The sequence below is a fragment of the Diceros bicornis genome, chromosome 9, assembly GCF_020826845.1.
Source record: "Diceros bicornis minor isolate mBicDic1 chromosome 9, mDicBic1.mat.cur, whole genome shotgun sequence".
NCBI lineage: Eukaryota > Metazoa > Chordata > Mammalia > Perissodactyla > Rhinocerotidae > Diceros > Diceros bicornis.
The window spans coordinates 55,220,514-55,240,749 of NC_080748.1; the positions used below are offsets into that span (position 1 = coordinate 55,220,514).

A 20,236-nucleotide genomic window follows, 5' to 3' on the forward strand; every position below is an offset into this window, starting at 1 on the left:
AGGGAAAGAAATATTTGGAGAACCAAGCAAGAAGCATATTAGTTTACTTTCAGGTAAACTCAGAAAAATCTCTCAGGTTTTTCTCTCAGAAAAATCTGTCCAGCTAATGAGAATTACGGCTGAAACCAGGTCAAGAGGTGAACTGAAAAAGCTGGGAGCCATCTATGGTCTGAAAACAGATTGCTTATTGGTTTGTAAAAGGCCTAAGCCATAAATGTATTTGTCCAAATTATGTAACCTATTACTGAAAATGTATATGAAGATACAATTATGAGATATAAAAAGACGATACAATTGTGAGATACAAAAGAGATACAAAAGACTACTTGATTTGCTCAACCAGAAGCACTGTTTGACTTTGAATCTGAAATTGATGATAAACTACTCACAAGTTATATAATATTGATAGTATGACGTTCCATGGTTCTAACTTGGAGAATTTTAGAAATTCATGTAAAATTCACAACAGTTCCAAAGTGAAGACTATTCAACTAGTTAAGGGCATCCACAACATAAAACAACTGAAGCAGCAAATTTAGACTTCTATATTTAGCCAGGAAGATACCATTACTTGGAGATCCTCTTTCCAACCCAACCTCTTACAAGAAATGAAACTTGGAAGAGATTGATAACTTAAAAAATAATAACTCCCAAAATATTTGCAAAACATATATCTGACAAGGGGTTACTCTTCATAATATATAAAGAACACACACAACTGAACAACAAATAAACAAGCAACCCAGTCAAAAAATGGGCAGAGGAAATGAACAGACACTTCTCCAAAGAAGATATACAGATGGCCAATAGGCACAAGAAAAGATGTTCAACATCTCTAATCATCAGGGAAATGCAAATCAAAACAACACTAAGATATCACCTCACACCTGTTAGAATGGCTATAATCACCAAGACAAAAAACAGCAAATATTGGAGAGGATGTGGAGAAACAGGAACCCTCATACACAGCTGGTGGGAATGCAAACTGGTGCAGCCTCTATGGAAAATGGTACAGAGATTCCTAAAAAAATTAAAAACAGAAATACACTATGACCCAGCTATCCCACTACTGGGAATCTATCCAACGAACCTGAAATCAACAATCCAAAGAGGCTTATGCACCCCTATGTTCATTGCAGCATTATTCACTACAGACAAGAAGTGGAAGCAATCCAAGTGTCCCTCGACTGATGATTGGATCAAGAAGATGTGGTATATATATACAAGGGAATACTATTCAGCCATAAAAAAAGACAAAATCGGGCCAGCCTCCGTGGCTTGGCGGTTAAGTGCGCGCGCTCTGCTACTGGCAGCCCGGGTTCAGATCCTGGGCGCTCACCGATGCACCACTTCTCTGGCCATGCTGAGGCTGTGTCCCACATACAACAACTGGAATGATGTGCAACTATGCCATACAGCTATCTACTGGGGCTTTGGGGAAAAAAAAAAGGAGGATTGGCAATAGATGTTAGCTCAGAGCCAGTCTGCCTCAGCAAAAAGAGGAGGATTAGCATGGATGTTAGCTCAGGGTTGACATTCCTCACAAAAAAAAAAAAAAAAACAGACAAAATCATCCCACTTGCAACAACATGGATGGACCTGGAGGGTATTATGTTAAGTGAAATAAGCCAGAAAGAGAAAGACAAACACCATAAGATCTCACTCATATGTGGAATATAAACCAACACATGGACAGAGAAAACTGTATTGTGGTTACCAGGGGCAATGAGGGTAGGGGGTGGGCACAAGGGGTGAAGGGAGACATGTATATGGTGATGGACAAACAAAAATGTACAACCAAAAATTTCACAATGTTATAAACTATTAAAACATCAATAAAAATAATAATAATAATAACTCCCATATCCTTTTGGTGGGACTGCAAAAATACGTGTCAAGATGATCTGAAATTCAACCAACTAAAATTTTAATCCCATATTTTTTTCCTTTCTGTCATACAATCATAGATTATCAGGGACATATTAAATAATATCTGAAAGTTTAAACCCAGATTTTTCGAAACTTACAGTTGTTCAGAATCCTTTTACAGGTAAATTAACATGTTAACACAATTATTTTACTGTTACTTTATTTAAATACATTCACAAAAATCTAGATATAAACTTCATATGCTTATAGCTCTAGCTTTTAAACAACTCTAAAACCAAAACCAATTTACAAAATACCCACAAACAGAAGTATAAAACCAGTAACATTTATACTAACAACCTAAACTCAATGTGACGAAAGATGTTATTTTCTAAAACAACATGACTATGGCACTGGATTCCAAAGCACGGGTTCAGCATGCAGATATTACTATGGACTCTGTGATTTTTTATTTTTGGAACCACTTTTCTCTCCTTGAACTCTTGCAAAACCATACATCAGCCCATCAGGTCCTTGGGCTTTATCTGATCTTAAAATTTACATATTCTTTTCTCTTTAACTCAAGGTAATTAAGATAGCTTGACTTGGTGCCAATATTTCTTGCTTTATTATATATGTTTTATAATGATAAGATGCATTATTTTTATATTTTATAATTTTACACTTAATACTACTTAATTATATACTTTTATATTATAATAAATACAGTTTAATAGTTCATACATTATACTTTGTAATACTTTATAATATTTATATACTTCATGATTCCATAAAACATATTCAAATTTATGGCTGTACTTGTTCTTAAATACATATCTTAAAGATTTTTTATTCTAAACTAAAGTAGCTATAAAATTACAAATAAACTCTCAAAGTTTACTTCTTTGCAATTCCTAAAGACAATATATAAAAGATACACCAGAGTTCAGTTTCACCAGCCCAACAAATCATACAGACTTTTACTTCCCATGAAAACAAAAGTTCAGGGCCAGCCCCATGGCCTGGTGGTTGGGTTTGGCACGCTCCGCTTCAGCAGCCGGGGTTCAGCTCCTGGGCATGGACCTACGCTACTCATCAGCGGCCATGCCGTGGTGGCGACCCACATACAAAATAGAGGCAGACTGGAACAGATGTTAGCACAGGGCAAATCTTCCTTAAGCAAAAAAAGGGGAAGACTGGCAACAGACATTAGCTCAGGGTGAATCTTCTTCAGCAAAAAAAGAAAGAAAGAAAAGTTCATACTGGCGTAACTATATCCAAACATGCGTTCAGCATTAATTATTATTTTACAAATTTAATAAGCATATTTAACTGTGGATATCTTCAATATAAAACTGAGAGAAAGTAGACAAATACTGCATGATCTCACTTATTATATGGAATCTAAAAAAGTCAAACTCACAAATGCAGAAAGTATTTATGCATTTGGTGGTTGCCAGGAGCTGGGGGATGGGAGAAATGGGGAGATGTTGGTCAAAGAGTACCAACTTTCAGTTATGCAGGATCACTATATTTTGAAGATCTAATGTACAGACAGCATGGTGACTATATTTAATAATACTATATTGTATATTTGAAATATGCTAAAAGAGTAGATCTTAAGTTTTCTCACCACACACAAAAAAATGATAACCATGGGAGGTGATGAATATGTTTGTTAATCAGCTTGATTGTGGTAATTGTTTCATTTGATAGGTATATCAAAACATCACATCATACCCTTAAATATATACAATTTTTATGTGTTAATTATACATCAATAAAGCTGGAAAACAAAATAAAATAAAACTACTGTATTAAAAAAAAGAGTGGGAAAAAATGATAGCGTAAAAGTTTATAACACTAACAACTAAAAACTAATTTTTCCACAATTGCATTCTAGAGTAGCAGATAAGAGAACAGGTTTAGAATCTGTCTGCCTGGACTGGAATCTGCGTCTTTACTACAAGCCTTGTGTCCTTAGGGAAATAATTTAACCTTTCTATTCCTCAGTTTTCCCATCTGTAAAATGGGAGGAATACTGATACATACTTTACACAGTTACTGTGACGATAAAATGTGATTCCCAGTAAAAGCACCAAAGGCAGGACCATCACCCAGCAAGAGCTCAATAAATGTTAGCTTTTAAGGAAATGCATTAAAAACTTACTCAGATAGACACATTATGGTGTACGGTATCATGTTACAACCTTAAAGTAACAAGTTAATGACATCCTTAGTTGATGCCTCCCAATAAGTTATTAAATTTGTATTAGGGCCGGCCCCGTGGCTTAGCGGTTAAGTGAGGGAACTCCGCTGCTGGCGGCCCGGGTTCCGATCCCGGGCGCGCACTGACGCACCGCTTCTCCGGTCATGCTGAGGCTGCATCCCACATACAGCAACTAAAAGGATGTGCAACTATGACATACAACTATCTACTAGGGCTTTGGGGGAAAAATAAATGAATAAAAAATTAAATTTGTATTAATATTTTATGTAGACCATATTTAAAGCAAAATACTTTTCCTGAATATTCTGAATATTCTACTAAATTAAATTATAATTGATCTGTCCCTCAGTTTTTTGTTTTTTTGGTTTTTTTTTTTGTGAGGAGGACTAGCCCTGCGCTAACATCTGATGCCAATCCTCCCCTTTCTTCTTGAGGAAGATTGGCCCTGGGCTAACATCCGTAGCCATCTTCCTCTACTTTATACGGGACGCCGCCACAGCATGGCTTATCAAGCGGTGCATCGGTGCGCGCCTGGGATCCGAACCTGCAAACCCCTAATTGCGCGCACCTAACCGCTTGCACCACCGGACTGGCCCCAATCTGTCCCTCATTTTACAAGGGGCTGCATCAAAGTAACTGCATTTGATTTGGTTCCGCCATGCCAACATAGCCCAAATGAAATGAGACTCTAAAACAACAATCTAGATGATTTTAACAAAACAAACAAAGGCCCTGAGATTTAAAAAAAAAAAAAAAGGAGTTAACAGAATTGTTTGGATTAATTATTCAGAGTAGCCATCACCTTATTCACCAAATTGTCAACTCTCTATTTTTGCCTGATTTTCTTAATAGCTACTATATCAAACATGCTGAATGCTGTTATTTCTCTGGATGCAAATAAATAAAGCTTTAGTATTTGCAAAAACATCAAATTAGGATATATTCCTAAAAAATTGTTTATTTCACCTGCAGAACGTAAAACTTTTGCTTGAAAGGGAAAGTTTTCATTCAACGTGTGGCTAGTCTTACGATGCCTGGCAGAAGCGTCTATGCAGGGAAGAAGATATGCAAAGCTGTTAAGCGAGAAAATGAAGTTTCTTAAAAATCTTCTGTAGTCAGATCTTCCTCCTCATACTCACCTTCAACTTTCAAGTCTGAGAACAACTGCAAAAATAACCAAGGAAACAGAAGTGGTCATAAAACCAACCAAAAGAACAAAATCATTGAGGGCAGTAGTTCTCAAGCTGTGGTCCCCAGACCAATAGTCTAAGCATCATCAGGGAACTTCTTAGCATCAGAAACCAAGGGTGGGGTCCAGCAGTTTGTTTTGACAAGCTCTCCTGTGATTCTGACGCACACACAAGTTTGAGAACTTCTGGCTTGTGATAAACAAGCCCTGATAATGAACAAACTCAATCTTCATTAAAATACTTCCTCACAACTGGAAGGCTCCAGGCACACATTTTTACCTTTCCCCTAGATATCGCAAGCAAGATTCTTCCATGCAGCCAGCACAAATTAACCTCCACCTCAGATCAGGAAGAGAGGGGAGAGAACCAAAAAAAGATATCAGCAAACATGAGGAAAGACCTACCTGTCCAGAATAGCACAAACTACACAGAAAGCAGAGAGAGAAATGGGATAACTTCCAGATTTCTACTTCTCTGGTGTCCTGACTAGTACATTCCCAAAGCCACTGACCATCAACTATGAGGAGGAACTGAGAAATGACCTTTTTGCAGTATATCAACAAAAATCAAAAATTAAGTCGAAAATTGGTTACCTGAATAAAGCTCAAAGAATACTAAATATTTTTAAAGGAACAAAAAAACTACAGATTTAGAGAACTTAGAACTGGAAAAAACTGGTATCAAGTTCATTTTTAATGTTAAGAACACAATTTGCAGGGGCTGGCCCGGTGGCATAGTGGTTAAGTTCACACGCTCCACTTCAGCAGCCCGGGGTTCACAGGTTCAGATCCCAGGCACAGATCAAGCCATGCTGAGAAGGCGTCCCATATAAACTAGAGGAAGATGAGCATAGATGTTAGCCCAGGGCTAATCTTCCCCAGCAAAAAAAAAACAAAAGAGGAGGATTGGTAACAGATGTTGGCTCAGGGCTGATCTTCCGCACAGAAAAAAAAAAAGAACAATACAATTTGTAAAATCTCTGAAAATACATTCTTGAAAGCTTCAAGAAACATATACGTAAACAAAATCAATGAAAATTATGGGAATCATGTTTTTGTCTTTTAAATGATTGCTCATTCTATAGTTATGCTTATAGTTATGAAATAATTTTCATGTTATTAAGAGTCTCATGCAAATGATAACACCTTTAATCTCTAACAATATTACAAACACTAATAACTCTTGCTTGTTTTAATACAGTAAAATATAATAACAAAACAACTTCTGTTTTTTAATAGGGAAATTGAGATAATGCTATATAGCCTCTTTCTGAAAGTAAAGATAAATATTTAAAGAATATTAGAGACCTACCGTAGATCCTAGGTAGAGAATCAGATATTTATACCAGTGGGATTTTTAACATAAATTTTTTACTCAATTTATGCCAATGGGATTTTTTTAAGTACTGTACGTAGAGTTTAGCATTTTTACTAGTTCAAATATCCAAGTTTGGCTGAAATGTGCTAAGGCTGACATTCCTCCTGTGTAAGACTACACAGGCTTAAGTAAATGGAAACCAATCTACATTGGCATATATTTGATCTGGAACTGGTTCGTTTGCTGCCAAACCCACCTTTCTTTGTGAGAGAAATAGCTCTGCCTTAGCCCTTCTGGCTGGGCGCAACTCTAGATACACATCCTTAAAAGTTGACTCTGACCCACCAGGAAGGTGTGGAGTCAGAGGGCACATCACTATGGCAACTCCCCACAACAGACCCAAGCTGCTAGCACAACACTCATATCTCTGAGGTCACATGTAGATCCACTCAGAAAGATGTGTGAGTAGATATCCTGCAAAATATTATTACTTTATATATAGAAACCACAATCCTCCATCTCAGTGGCTGGGCATAAACACAAACTTGACCATTCAGCTATGGTCACCGTACGAACCGGTTTGCCCTAAACTGTCCAGGTTTGTACTTGTTATGCTTGTATAATTATTGGTGGTGTCCCTTTTCACAATAAAAACTGTCCCAGATGAAACAATAAATTATATGGTCATCCTACAGACAGGCGTATTTCAGAAAAGGGGCAGGCATGAGAGACAAAAAGAGGTAAGTTTATTTGGGCATGTTTGCAGGCCTCCCGCTCTAGGCTACCTTCCATACTTCATTCAGTGACTGTGGAAAACACTTAAGAGACTCTCTTAACAACAATTTTAAAGTCCAATTAAATAATTCTCCACTTCAAATGTAGAACTCAGGGTCAAAGCAAACGGGTCTTTTTCCTTCTGATTTCAAAGGTGCCCAGAACCATCCAGAGCCTACTCTATATGAAGCATACTGCTGGATGGTAATGATGTGATGAATTCACCCCTTTAACACGTTGAACTGCAGAATCATCACTTCTGGGAATTTTACTTATAAATTCTTCCCAAAAGATGGTCCTAACTCTCCCCACCATGAGAGCCATATGGAGTGAATTTAGATGCTCAGAAAGAAATGTAGCAAAGAGCACACAGTGTCTGACGACTGCACTTGTCCACTCAACAATATTTATGCCAAAGATGGAAAGTGGCAGCCCTTAGATCCCTGAAACCAACCCTCAGAGGTATTTTATTTGGCCCAGATAGGATACCTAAATGTTTAAATAATTTGCTAATACTTTAAAATGTGCACTTATACATAAAAATCCAGATTTCCACTTTCTCTTGGGAAATCAGAACCTCCAGCAACTCTAGGCTTGTATTCTGTTAACGCAATTTCCAGCCGGAGCTGAGGGCCATCTTCAGAAAGGACACCCACCATGTATCCTTCACGGTCCTCACTCAACCTTCTTGCCAGGCATTTGAGTTTGTAACCCCTGATTAATGGCCGGAGATATCCTTAGGTCGACAACATCTGGCCTTTCAAATTAACAATCCTCTGCTAGAGATTCTCCAGGTTTGAAGAAAACAGGAATCCATATCTTTAGATCAAAGACTCAACTGGGAAATGACAATAAGCAGGAAAAGTCAGAGATTTTTTTTCTTCTGTCAAAAAGCCATGACTTCCACTGCTCCTAGAGAACCAAAAGGGGAAAATGAGCCTAAGCATGCTATTATTTGTGAAGTAACAGCACATTCAGCCTCTAACACCTAAATATAAAATGAAGGTAAATAAAAGAGGATGTTTTTAGTTGACCTACCAATGAATCAACAGCCACTATTGAGAATTCAAAGTGGCATAACTCATAAACAAACTATGACCATCAATGAAACTAGCAATGATGTGTCATGTACCAGATCTGAAGAAAATAACTTCAACATAAACCACCAAAAATCATGAAACATTCCCTAAAGGCTCGGGAAAATGCAATTTCTTCCTCCTCACTGACAGAACCAAAAAATCTTAATACAATAAAGATAGTGATGACTTCCAGAAATAAAGAACTTGCTGCACTCCAATTTCAACATTGGTGAAAGCTAAAAATAAGTTTTGAATAAATAAGCATAAAATGAAATTTATTTCAAATATCATTAGGATCTTGAGACAATTTGTAATAAGGTATTTTACCATAATATAACAACAGTCACATAAATTAAAATTGCTCTCTTCACATTGGGAGTTCTAAGTGTTAAGATATTAAACTACAAAGTAACCGATGAAATCTAAGACAATGAGCTTTTATTTTCTTCAACTCAGCTATAGGCCTTTTGTGAAAAACTACTGGACAAACAGAAAGTCTTTCAATTACAGATACTAGTATAGTAAATCAAGAAAAAATTAAAGCCTCATTTAATATAGGATGTTTTTCTCATCTGACTATTAATTTCCCAGCTACCAAAGGAACCACCACATGGGGCAACTGAGACTTTAATTATTTATTTATATTTAGACAACACTTTTCTAAAGAATCTAAAGTACTTTGCAAACATTAAATAACTAGAAGAGCATTTGGGGGGGCTTTTGATATGTAAAAACCTTTTACACACTAAAAAAAAAACAAAAAACTCTTTTCAAAGACAATCACTGCCTTCAAGTTTTGTTGATTCCTCTTGCTATTAGATAAAGGACCTTGCCCGTGTTTAGGGAAGTGAAAATGCACTGTTTGGTAACAGATACCTCAATTGTTTTCTAACATCATTTCTCCAGAGTTTACTAAATCGAGATCTTGACCTCTTCTACGATACTGAATTTAAATCACCCAAGTAGGTAGTGATTCTGCCTCCAATTAGTGTGTGAAAAACTGCAAAAAAAAAAAAAAAAAAAAAAGTCTTCTTTCCACTCCATATTTAAACGCAGATTCCTGCTTTGCTGACAATGTGACAACGTCTAATAACTTTTCCCTAAGACCCGCTCCGAAACAACCTCCCAGACCCAAGACCTTCAGATGCTGCTGTGACTAGGACGCGACCGTCCAAATGAGTTAAGGGGCAGAACTCCACCAAGACCAAGAGTGACTGCAGGGCCTCTAGGAACCCAACTCTCTCCGGCGTCCCCTCTCACACACATGCACACACACACGCACACACACGCACACACACGGCCAAGGCCCGGCATGCCATCTCCAGTCACATCCCAGACACCACGATCCTCCCGGGACACGCGATCCTGCTAGGACGCGCCCTCTCCTCCACGGTCGCTGGACCGCTCTCCGCCTCCCTCCCTCTCCTCTGCTCCCGCGGGTCTTTCGCTCCCGCCACCCCGTCCGCCCCGAAGGCTTGCTCTCAGACTCCGGGTCAGAGGAGCGGGAGCAGCGGGCGCTCAAGCGCGCCACGTGGAGGGCGCGCGCCAGCAGCCGGACCACAGTCGGTCCTTAACGTGGTGTCCCAGCGCCTCCACCCCTTCTACTCCTCCCGGGCGCGCTGGGCCCTCCCCCGCGCCTCCGAGCCGCTGTCTTGCCTGATTAGGGTCTGTGGCGCGGAAAACGTGGCAGGCCATCTGCGACTCGGGGTCGTCGGGCTGCGCCTTGATCAGGTAGGCAAAGTAGGTGAGGTCGTGGCTGTTGTGGATGAAGCGCGAGATGTGCTGCGCCTTGTGCTCGAAGATGAACACGGCCGGGTTGGGCTGCGCCGCCGCGGGGCCGACGCCCCCCGCGGCCCCGGCTCCTGGCGCGGGGACGCAGCGCAGGAAGGGCGCGCTGAGCACCAGGAGCACCTCGCGGGCCGCCTGTGCCCCGCAGCTGCCCGCCTCGGGCTTCTGGCTGCGCCGGCGGATCTCGGCCATGAGCCAGGGCAGCATGGGCAGCGTGGTCCTGCGGTCCAGGCACGACCCCCCCACGTACCACAGCGGGAACCGCTTGTCGCCCGGCTTCCCGGGGCCCGGCTGCGCCGGGGCGCCCGGCTCGGGCTCTAGGGGGTGCGGGAACGGCTCACCCTGAATGCAGCTGAGGGGCTCCATAACTCGCGCCTCCAGAAGGCACCGAGGCGGCGGGGCAGGCGCACCGCGCCCCCAACTCCCGCGCTGCAGGCGCCGCCGAAACTGTGCCAACTGCCGCCCGCGGCCCCTGCGCCCCCCTCGGCGCGGCGCGACCCTGAACTCCGCGCTTCAGCGGCCCTGCCCCATGCAGCACTTCCCCGGGCGCGGCTCGGAGGCTCCGGCGGCGGGCACCGAGGGAGCGCCCAGCAGCCGACTGGCAGGAGAGGGCGAGTTAAATCGGCATCCTCCTTTCTTGGGCTCGCGCCGGGGAGCCGGACTTCCCCCTTCCTCCGCCGCGGCTCTGCTCGCTCAGAGGACGGCGCCGAGGGCCCCGCGCCGCCGCCCGCCGCCGGTGGCCGCCCGCTCCAGCGCTGCAGAGCCGCTGCGGCCGCCGCGCTCGCCCGGGGCAGGCACCGCGAGGCTGGGCGGGGAATAGGTCTGTGGGCGGGAGGGGGTGACTTGGGGCGGAGCTGACTCCTACCAGGGTGACCGGCTGTCACCTGGAAGGTCGGGGCCGCCGGGCTTCGGCGCGGTCAGTCCTCGGGAAGGGCCTGCGAGAACTATTCCGATGGAAAATAAAAACAAAACGTGGCCTCGCGGGGGCCGCTCCTCCTCCAGGCGCCGCAGCCCAGCTCGCGGCTCCTCCTCCAACTGTTCCCGTCCCTCCCTCGCTCCTTCCTTCCTTCCAGGCTGCTGCTTTAATCGGGCTGCTACCCCGCCTCCCGTCCGGCGGGCGGAGAGCGTCGCCTGTAAAAGCTTATCTGTGAAATAGCCTCTCCGCCTCTTCCTCCGGCCCCTGGGGCAGCAATCCTGCGCCTGGCGCGGGCACTGCCCGAAGCAACTCGGCCTCTCTCGGGTCCCCAAGATCGCGGTCCTCTCCTGGGCGTCTCTGCTGCCCCCTGGAGGGGGGGCCACTCTCAATGGGGCTCTGGGATTTTTTTTTTTATTAATACTATTTGTTTGGTTTCAATATCTTCTAAAGCCTGCATAATAATTTCTGAATCTTCTTTCCTAATAATCTCAAAAAATAGTCGTGTTTTAAATCACAATATTAAAATAAAATATTTTTAATTCTAATTTCAATTTCTGGGTGCACCCTTGTGGCTCTCTTGTAAATAGCATGTAAGCTCCAACATGGAGACATTATTAATTTCTTAGGTTTAGTCATTTGGTTTAACCAGTCCACCATAACTTTGTGCAAAACAGTCTTCAAGAAGCAGTGAAAAGTTCTTGGAATGTAGACTGAAACTTTCTAGAACCTTACCAGAAACTGTTATACAGATCCCATTTTCCTAGGAAATGGAAGTCTTGTGGATTCCACCAAATCAACAGGTTGGGACCTAGGATTGACTCTGAGCCCCAGTAGGCCATTTCTTACTGGTAAAAGAAAGTAAAGCAATAAACAACTTTCACTTATTGATAGAAAAACAAAACTGTCTCTTATTACATGGCATCCTAAGTGTGATTGCTTCCTGCTCTAGAATGCCCCTAGCCCTTTCTTTGTAACTTTTTTGTGATGTTTCTTTTACTATGCAGTAATGAGCGTTATCACTGTTTACCAATATCTGATCCTCTCTACAGCCTGACACATGGGAAGATAGCTCTTCTCTGCCCCTTTAAAGTAGGCATGGTCGGAAGACTTGTCTTGGCAGTGAAATGAGAGCAGAAGTGACTTGGGTCACATCTTGAGTAGAAGCATTTAATTGCCAGTAGTCAACGCTCCAGCGCACTCTTGCTCTCCAGCCCCATCTTCCCTTCCAGCGGTCATCGTGGAAACAAGATGTCCATGTGGAGGTTCCTCGTGATCAAAGCAGCCCAGAATGCTGAGCCAACACACAGAGGACAGTTGTCCTGGAGAATGTCCCAGGCTCACAGCTCACTTCTTATGAGTGAGAAATAAACTTTTTTGTCCTGTTAAGCCACTGAGACTGTGGAGTTGTTTGCTACCGTTGTTAATCTATCCTATCCTGTCCAATAAAATTATTATACTATAGTATATAATATAGTGTGTCTTATTTAACCTGTTTTATTATCACATATACATTTGACTTATTACATGCATGAACTAGACGGTGAGCTATTAGTTTCTTACCACCATTGTGTCATCTGCAGAACCTTAGAGAATTGTGTGCACATACAATTATATATTTGATCAATTGAATTTAGAAAAAGATACAATTTTAAAATGTTTGGTAGGTATTACACAGAATTGGCAGGTTTATGATGTTTACTAAATAGTGGGGCAATAAATCAACCTCTGACTCCCAACTCCTCCCATCTCAACCCCACCCCCTAAAAAAAGGCCAAAGAATACGTTCATGAATAGCATTTCCAATAGTCTGCAAGAAATTATCTTCTGAATAGTCTTATAGGCACCTCTACCTATGATACCAACTGAGAACCAACTCAGAAGTCATATATTCTGTGAAGATATTTCTTACTTCCACAGAGTTAGTGGCTTTCTCTTCTTTGTTCTTTTTTTAAGATTTCCACTGTTATAGCTCTTATCACATTGTATATAATTGCTGGGTGATTTGTCTGTGTCCCCCACCACAAAGAGAACATCTTGAAAGAAGGGGTTATTTGTTTTCTGCCACATTTTCTTCCAGCAGAAAGCACAGTAGCTGACACTTAATAGGTTCTTAATAAATACTGAGTGAATGAATGAAGTGAATAAATAGCAAATTAGAATTTAAGAAACTAAAGATTGAGGGGAGTTTTAATATCACAGATGGTTTAATTAGCTAATTTCAGGTAAACATACTAAATATATCCACCAGCTAATTATCAAATACTAGAAAATAATAGAATGACTCTCAAAATTTGTGATGGAGTTCTGACTGGAGATGGCATACAGAGCACAAGCATTCGTGACAGAATAACATTTTGAGATAATAACAGGGTTTTCCCCCCTATTGTTCCTTGTTCCCTGTGACCTTCCCCAGCCCAGACAGCCAGGGCACTACATCTTCACTGCTCTAGGAAAAGGATGACACAGCAGAGCACAGATAACAAAAGAGTCCATTTTTAGCTTTCAGGTTTCAAAACCTAAGGACCCGGCAAAGGCAAAAGATTTAGAACATGTGCTCTAAGAGTCAGTGTCTCTTGCTCTAGATACCAAAGAAATTTTTCCCAAACTGGGGAGATGGAGACAAAGAGAAAGGGAATAAATAAGGGATAACTACTACAAAACCACATAGATGATGTATGGCATTCAAACCAGTAGAAGACTTATTTGTCCAGTGGAAAAGGATAGAGAATAAAAAGGAAAAAAAGAAAGTAAAGGAAACAGAAATAAAGTGTGATAAATAGAAAACTTAAAATAGTATGGCTAAAGTAATTCCAAATAGTAACTATAATAAGTATTAATTAGTTACTCTAACCAATCAAAAGATAAAGACTTAAAGATCCAAGAATATATTGTGTACAGAATCACTTTTCTTTTTTTTTTTTTTGAGGCAGATTAGTCCTGAGCTAACATCTGTTGTCAATCCTCCTCTTTTTTGCTGAGGAAGATTGGCCCTGGGCTAACATCCGTGCCCATCTTCCTCTACTTTACATGGGACGCTGCCTCAGCATGGCTTGATAAGCAGCGCGTAGGTCTGCACCCAGGATCCGAACCTTCGAACCCTGGGCCACTGAAGCAGAGCACGCACGAACTTAACCACCACGTCACTGGGCCAGCCTCCAGAATCACTTTTAAAACAAGGATCTAGAAACAGTGAAAATAAATAAATACAAGAAAATATATCAGGCATATATGAATGAAAGGAAGCCAAGGTAGTGGTTTCAATATCAGATTAAATAGAATTTAAGGCTGATAAAAGGGGGTCATGAAGAAATATTTGCTGGTAAAAGTATTAAGGAGATGATATTATTTTTAAACAAATACACACTAAATAAATTGCTCCTAAATACATAGAACAAAAACTAAACAGGAAAAGTAAATACATCAACATTTTTAGTTGGTGACTTGAACAAATCATTCTCAGATACTATAAGGTTAAATAAACTAAATATAATCAAATTTATAAATTTCAATAATGTGATTTTCTAAGTTTAAATATATATATGTATAGTGAATAAATGAATAGAGAATACAGAATTTTTATAGAGCACCTGTGAAAGAAGCTAAAATTGACTGCACTATTTCACTCAGGAAACCCATCAATTCCAAAGAATCTCTATCATATAGAACATGTTTTCTGATTATTATTCAAAGTAAGTTAGAAATGAAAAAGATAAGTTTAAAAATCTATATATCTGGGAAGCAAAAAACATAGTATGGAATAATCCTGATTAAAAAGATAATTATAAGAAAATTTTAAATATATGGGATTAAATGATAAGTAATTTTATGTCAAAACTTGTGGAACACAGGTAAATGTATTGGTTAAAGTTGTTTATAAAAATAAAAAAGAAAGAATGAATGGAAATAAATGAACTAAGAATTCAACTTAAGAAGAAATAGAAAAAATGTCATGGAGAAACCCAAAGAAATAATAAGAAAGAAAGAAAGAAAGATAAGTCTAGTCTGGCCGGCCCTGTGGCTTAGCGGTTAAGTGCGCGCGCTCTGCTGCTGGCGGCCCGGGTTCGGATCCCGGGCGCGCACCGACGCACCACTTCTCCGGCCATGCTGAGGCCGCGTCCCACATACAGCAACTAGAAGGATGTGCAACTATGACATACAACTATCTACTGGGGCTTTGGGGAAAAATAAATAAAATTATAAAAAAAAAAAGATAAGTCCAGAAATCAGGAAAATAAAGAATAGGCAAACAATAGAAAGGAATTGCAAATAATAATCTTTTTGTGTCTATTGATTGTCTACATTTCTTCTTGAAAGATTTGGTGCTCATATCTTTTGCCTATTTGTTTAAAATAGGGTCAAATTATAGAATCTCCCTCTATTAGTGATAGTAACATTTTGTCCAACACACATTTCATATATTTTTCCCAGTTTATCATTATCTTTTTTGAACATAACAAAAAGAAAGAATACAGATTATTTTTCAGACACTCATGAAATATTCAAAGAAATTAACCACACCTTGTCTTTTGATGTTGTTTATGTGTCTTGAAAAAAACTTAGGTAATTATTCATTTACTTCATTCAACCCACCTCACAAACATAGCTGCTACTTCTTAATGCTCCTGACAGATAAACAGATGGCAAGAAGTATAAAAGTGCCATTTTTTTAGATTAGGAAATTGAGGCACAAAATAAGTGGGTAATGAGAATAATGTAGAAAATGAATGGAGTACCTAGCAACTATTGCTAAACAAATGCACAGTGCTTGGCACAGAAAACGTCATTGACAAATGTGTGGTGAATGAATGAATTTAGAGCTCTCTTGAATGCCAAAGAACAGAATCAGTTTCAGAAGTTAAAAATTTCTACAGAGGAAACAGATTTTTTCTTCTACCATAAGGCTGGGATAATTTTACAATATCCATTTTTGTCTTAACTGCATACTTTAGAAGTGCCTTGAGTGGTCTGAAAAACTCTGTTATCATAAAACCTATTTGAGGGATGGAAAAAAAACAGTTGAAATGAACATTTATTTAATGCATGCTTTCAGGCTAGACAGCTCCACATCAACCACTCATATGAAATAAACTACAAACTATATCGTATATTTGAATGACAATATTAGTATAGAGAGATTAAACACTTCCCCCACTACACACTCCTTTATCACTGGGTGAAACTTCATATTTGTGCTTTCCAGAATTATGTGGATTTACCTTGATATTATTGTTTTCTCTTGAACCTAATGAAAAGCCTTGCAGCTGAAAGCAGTATTGATTCACCAATAAAATTGTCTCCCTGTTAAAATGCTTCATGTTTAATTACAATTTCTAATGGTCCCTAAAAAGCTTAAAAATAAATCTATTTTAAATCTGTCATGGATGAATTACTCCAAGTTTTGCTTGCTGATTTTAAAATGCACCATTCAAGCTACTAATATAATAGAGATTAAAATGAACAAGTATGCATGTAGTAGTTTTAAAACCAATAATTGTTTTGAATAGGTAATATGTGTAAATGGTACAAATTCAAAAATTACAAAAAATATATATACAAGCAAAATATATGTCTCCCACTACCCTTTTTTTGTTTTCTGGAAGCAGACATTGTTACAAGTTTGTTATGCATGAAATAATATTAATAGCCACCATTTGTTGAGTGGTTACTCTGCTCCAAGAATCTTCACAACAATCATATGAGATAAGTACTTCCATTATCCTCATTTTACAGATGAGAAAACTGAGTCATACAGACATTAAGAATCTTTTTCAGGGTCACACTTTGTAGGTGTTAGAATTTTGTTTCAAACAAGGGTCACTGCTCATATTTGTACAGGTTGTACTCAAATAGGTACTATACTCAAGAGAATAGTTAAGAAGAAACTAGCTGAACTAGAGTAATAGTTACTAGGGTAATAGAGATTTGATAAAATTTAACAGTGAAAGATCCTTTTATTTTTTTTTTTTTTTGGTGAGGAAGATTGGCCCTGAGCTAACATCTGTGCCAGTCTTTCTCTATTTTGTACATGGGTAGCTGCCACAGCATGGCTTGATGAGTGGTATAGGTCCATGCCCAGGATCCAAACCCTCAAACCTGAGCCGCCGAAGCTGAGCGCACCAAACTTAACCACTATGCCACTGGGCCGGCCCCTGAAAGACCCTTTAAAGTGTCTTTAAGAATTACTTTATTTTCTTATTAAGTAATATTTATTGAGTATCTACTATGATCCAAGTGCTGGAAACATACTTGCCATCCTCATGGAGCTTGTCCAGTGAGGAATGCAGTCAGTGAAAAGCAATTACAATATTATACAGTATATAGAATTGGGATGGTGCCACAGCAAAACTCTAAAATATGTGACATTGATTCCAGGACTATGTGGCAGATGGGAAGGAAAATGTTAGTGGAGCCTGGAAAAATAGCAAGAAAACTATTGTGGGAGACTGGAAAAATGGTGCAGAAACTGCTATAGAGACTAAAAAAATAGTGACCCATGTTATGTGGTGGTGAAAGTATCACCTGTAGTAACTCACAAGATAATCCAGCCGGTAACTTGAAGGACTTTGGATTTGAGCAAAGAGATTTCCAAGCAGAAAATTGAGAGTGTCAGCTAGTACCAGCTAAAGTATAAGGAACTCTAAGAAAAAGATGGATTCGGAAAAGAACTGGCCAATTTGTAAGCAGAATTTAGAGAGGTTATAGAGGGTCTAGAATTTGCCAGTCTGAAATATAAACTATTTCTTATTTCTAAACTTATTATTAAACTTATTTTAATTATTAAACTTATTTTAAACTTATTATTAAACTATTTCTTATTATATAAAAGATTCTCAAATTAAGACATGGCATAAAGCTAGAGAACAAATCAAAGGTAAGACACCTTTTTAAATCTTCTAAGGAATTTGAATTCCTTAATTTAAACTCAGCTTTCTCAGCTGAAAAAAAAGGCTTCTCGAAAGGTTAAAGATATAGTCGCACCGAAGCCTGATCCCAAAGTAGCAGTAACTCTGAAAAGAGACGCTTGTCTTGAAAACAGTTGTGGGTTTGGCTTCTAAAGCATGGAGTGAACTTTAATCTGATATATAGAAAGCCCCCAAAGCTCTTAAGGGAATTGTACCAGCAAAAGTACTGTCACCCTGGACTAACAGGGACCGTGACTATTCATATTGGAAAGAGATTTCTAGGCCCCTAACTTTAGACAGACAGCAACAGGCTGAGAAAGTTGCTCAGAGGGCGTACAGGGAGATGAATTGGAATTGGGCATTTGGAATTTTAAGTATCTGAGGGATATTAGAGCAGAGAAATCAGAGGAGTTGAACACATAATCCTGGAACTTAGGAGACAGATCAAGTCTAGAGATATAAATTTGAGAGTCATTAGCACATAGTGAAAATACAAAATCACAAATTGAAACTTTCAGCCTTGGTTGAAATATAGGTGAAATCTTGGGACCACACATCACAGTGTTATTCAGTGAGAATCCTTAATAGAAGCAGAAAATTAGTGACACAAGTGCTTTTGAGAATGCAAATCACTGGGCTAGTTTTACAACATTGTGATATCAGTCAGGTTCCTGGATAGAAAAAACATTCACCCTAGATGGGTTCAAATTAAGACTTTCATGAAAGGAGTATTAACAAAGGTGTGGGCAGAACTGATGGGACAAATAGTGAATACTGAGGCACTGAGAGATTGCAACAACAAGAAACCTTTATTATCCTGAGAACTAAAAAGTCAAGAGTAGCAGGGGCCAGCCCTATGGTGTAGTAGTTAAGTTCAGCAAGCTCTGCTTTGGGTGGCCCAGGTTCACCCGTTCAGATCCCCAGTGCATAACTACACCACTCATCAGCCATGCTGTGGCGGTGACCCACATACAAAATAGAGAAGGATTGGTACAGATGTTAGCTCAGGGCTAATCTTCCTCAAGCAAAAAAAGAGGAAGATCAGCAACAGATGTTATCTCAGGGAGAATCTTCGTCACCAAAAAAAAAAAAGCAAGAGTAGGAAACAGTGTTAATGGAACCCAGTGGGAGGCACTGCCCAGCAGAACTTGTAGCTGAGGAGGACACAGCTACAGCCAGAGATATGGCACTGAGCAGGGAGTGGGCAGAGAAGAAATGCTCTGGCCTTGCTGTCCTCCTGTGTTACATCTCCTGCTCGTATACCTCCTATTGGACAAGCCAAAGAAGCACAGGTAGTACAGTCCTCAGAGAACAATGTCTCAGGGCACAAGTCAAGAGAGAGAAGGGCAGAGAATGTATCTGGACAAGCAAATGGAGAATAACTAGCACAGGTTTTAGGGTAAAGGAGAAGATTTAATAATATTTATAAATCATATATCAAAAATGTAGAAAGAATATATAGCACTAGCCAGGTGGGGAGAAGGCCATGTTCAATTTAAATATACAGGTTCTGTGTCTTATAAATGTGAATCACTAAACAATTTGCTTGAAAAGGAAAAAAGAACATCTTTTGTGATATTCTACAAAAGGGTTATCATTAATGTCACCGTCGTTGTCATCATCATCATCTCCTTTGGAATGTAACATTAATTCAAGGCAATAGATACTGCAAAGTTTGGTTTTCATGTTTGTTATGATAATGTGTTTATGCACTACTTCAGTACTGCACGAAACTGTATCTGTCAAAATGTTTGTTTTAAGAATTGACTCTACACATCTACGTTATAAAATATACCAAGCATTGTGATGACTAAGATACTAACTATAAACCTAATAACTTTGTTCTGTCACTCCACTGGTATTTAATCGGCATGAAACAGATTGCTAATCAGGATTCATTTACACATTTATTTTGGCTTTCTCCTTATAGGACTATTTAAACAAGACAATCTTTGCGATTCCAACAGCTTCATGGCTAAACACAATGTCAAGTATTCTTACATAATATGGAAGATAATTACAGTCTTAGGAGCTGATGACATCAACTATTGAGTACTAACAATGAGAAGGAAAGATTGCTTAGGAAACCCTAAGGAACATCAACATTTAAGGGAAATACAGACAAAAATGTAGCTTGCAAAAAGACTGAGAAGAATGAACCAGAGACATAG

At 39.7% G+C, this 20,236-nt stretch overlaps 1 protein-coding gene across 3 annotated transcripts in view; it reads right to left on the reverse strand.

Annotated features, from left to right (window-relative positions):
• TBC1D4 (TBC1 domain family member 4) overlaps positions 1–11,289 on the reverse strand; it is a 180,243-nt gene extending 168,954 nt beyond the window's left edge. Inside the window, exon 1 of one of the 3 annotated variants that reach the window (XM_058548310.1) lies at positions 10,116–11,289. In XM_058548310.1, coding sequence (XP_058404293.1) covers positions 10,116–10,613 — 498 coding nt within the window. In that variant the 5' untranslated portion in view covers positions 10,614–11,289. The remainder of the gene's footprint in view (positions 1–10,115) is intronic. The other 2 variants (XM_058548309.1, XM_058548308.1) reach the window with 2 other exon arrangements.
• Positions 11,290–20,236: the final 8,947 nt, after the last annotated feature.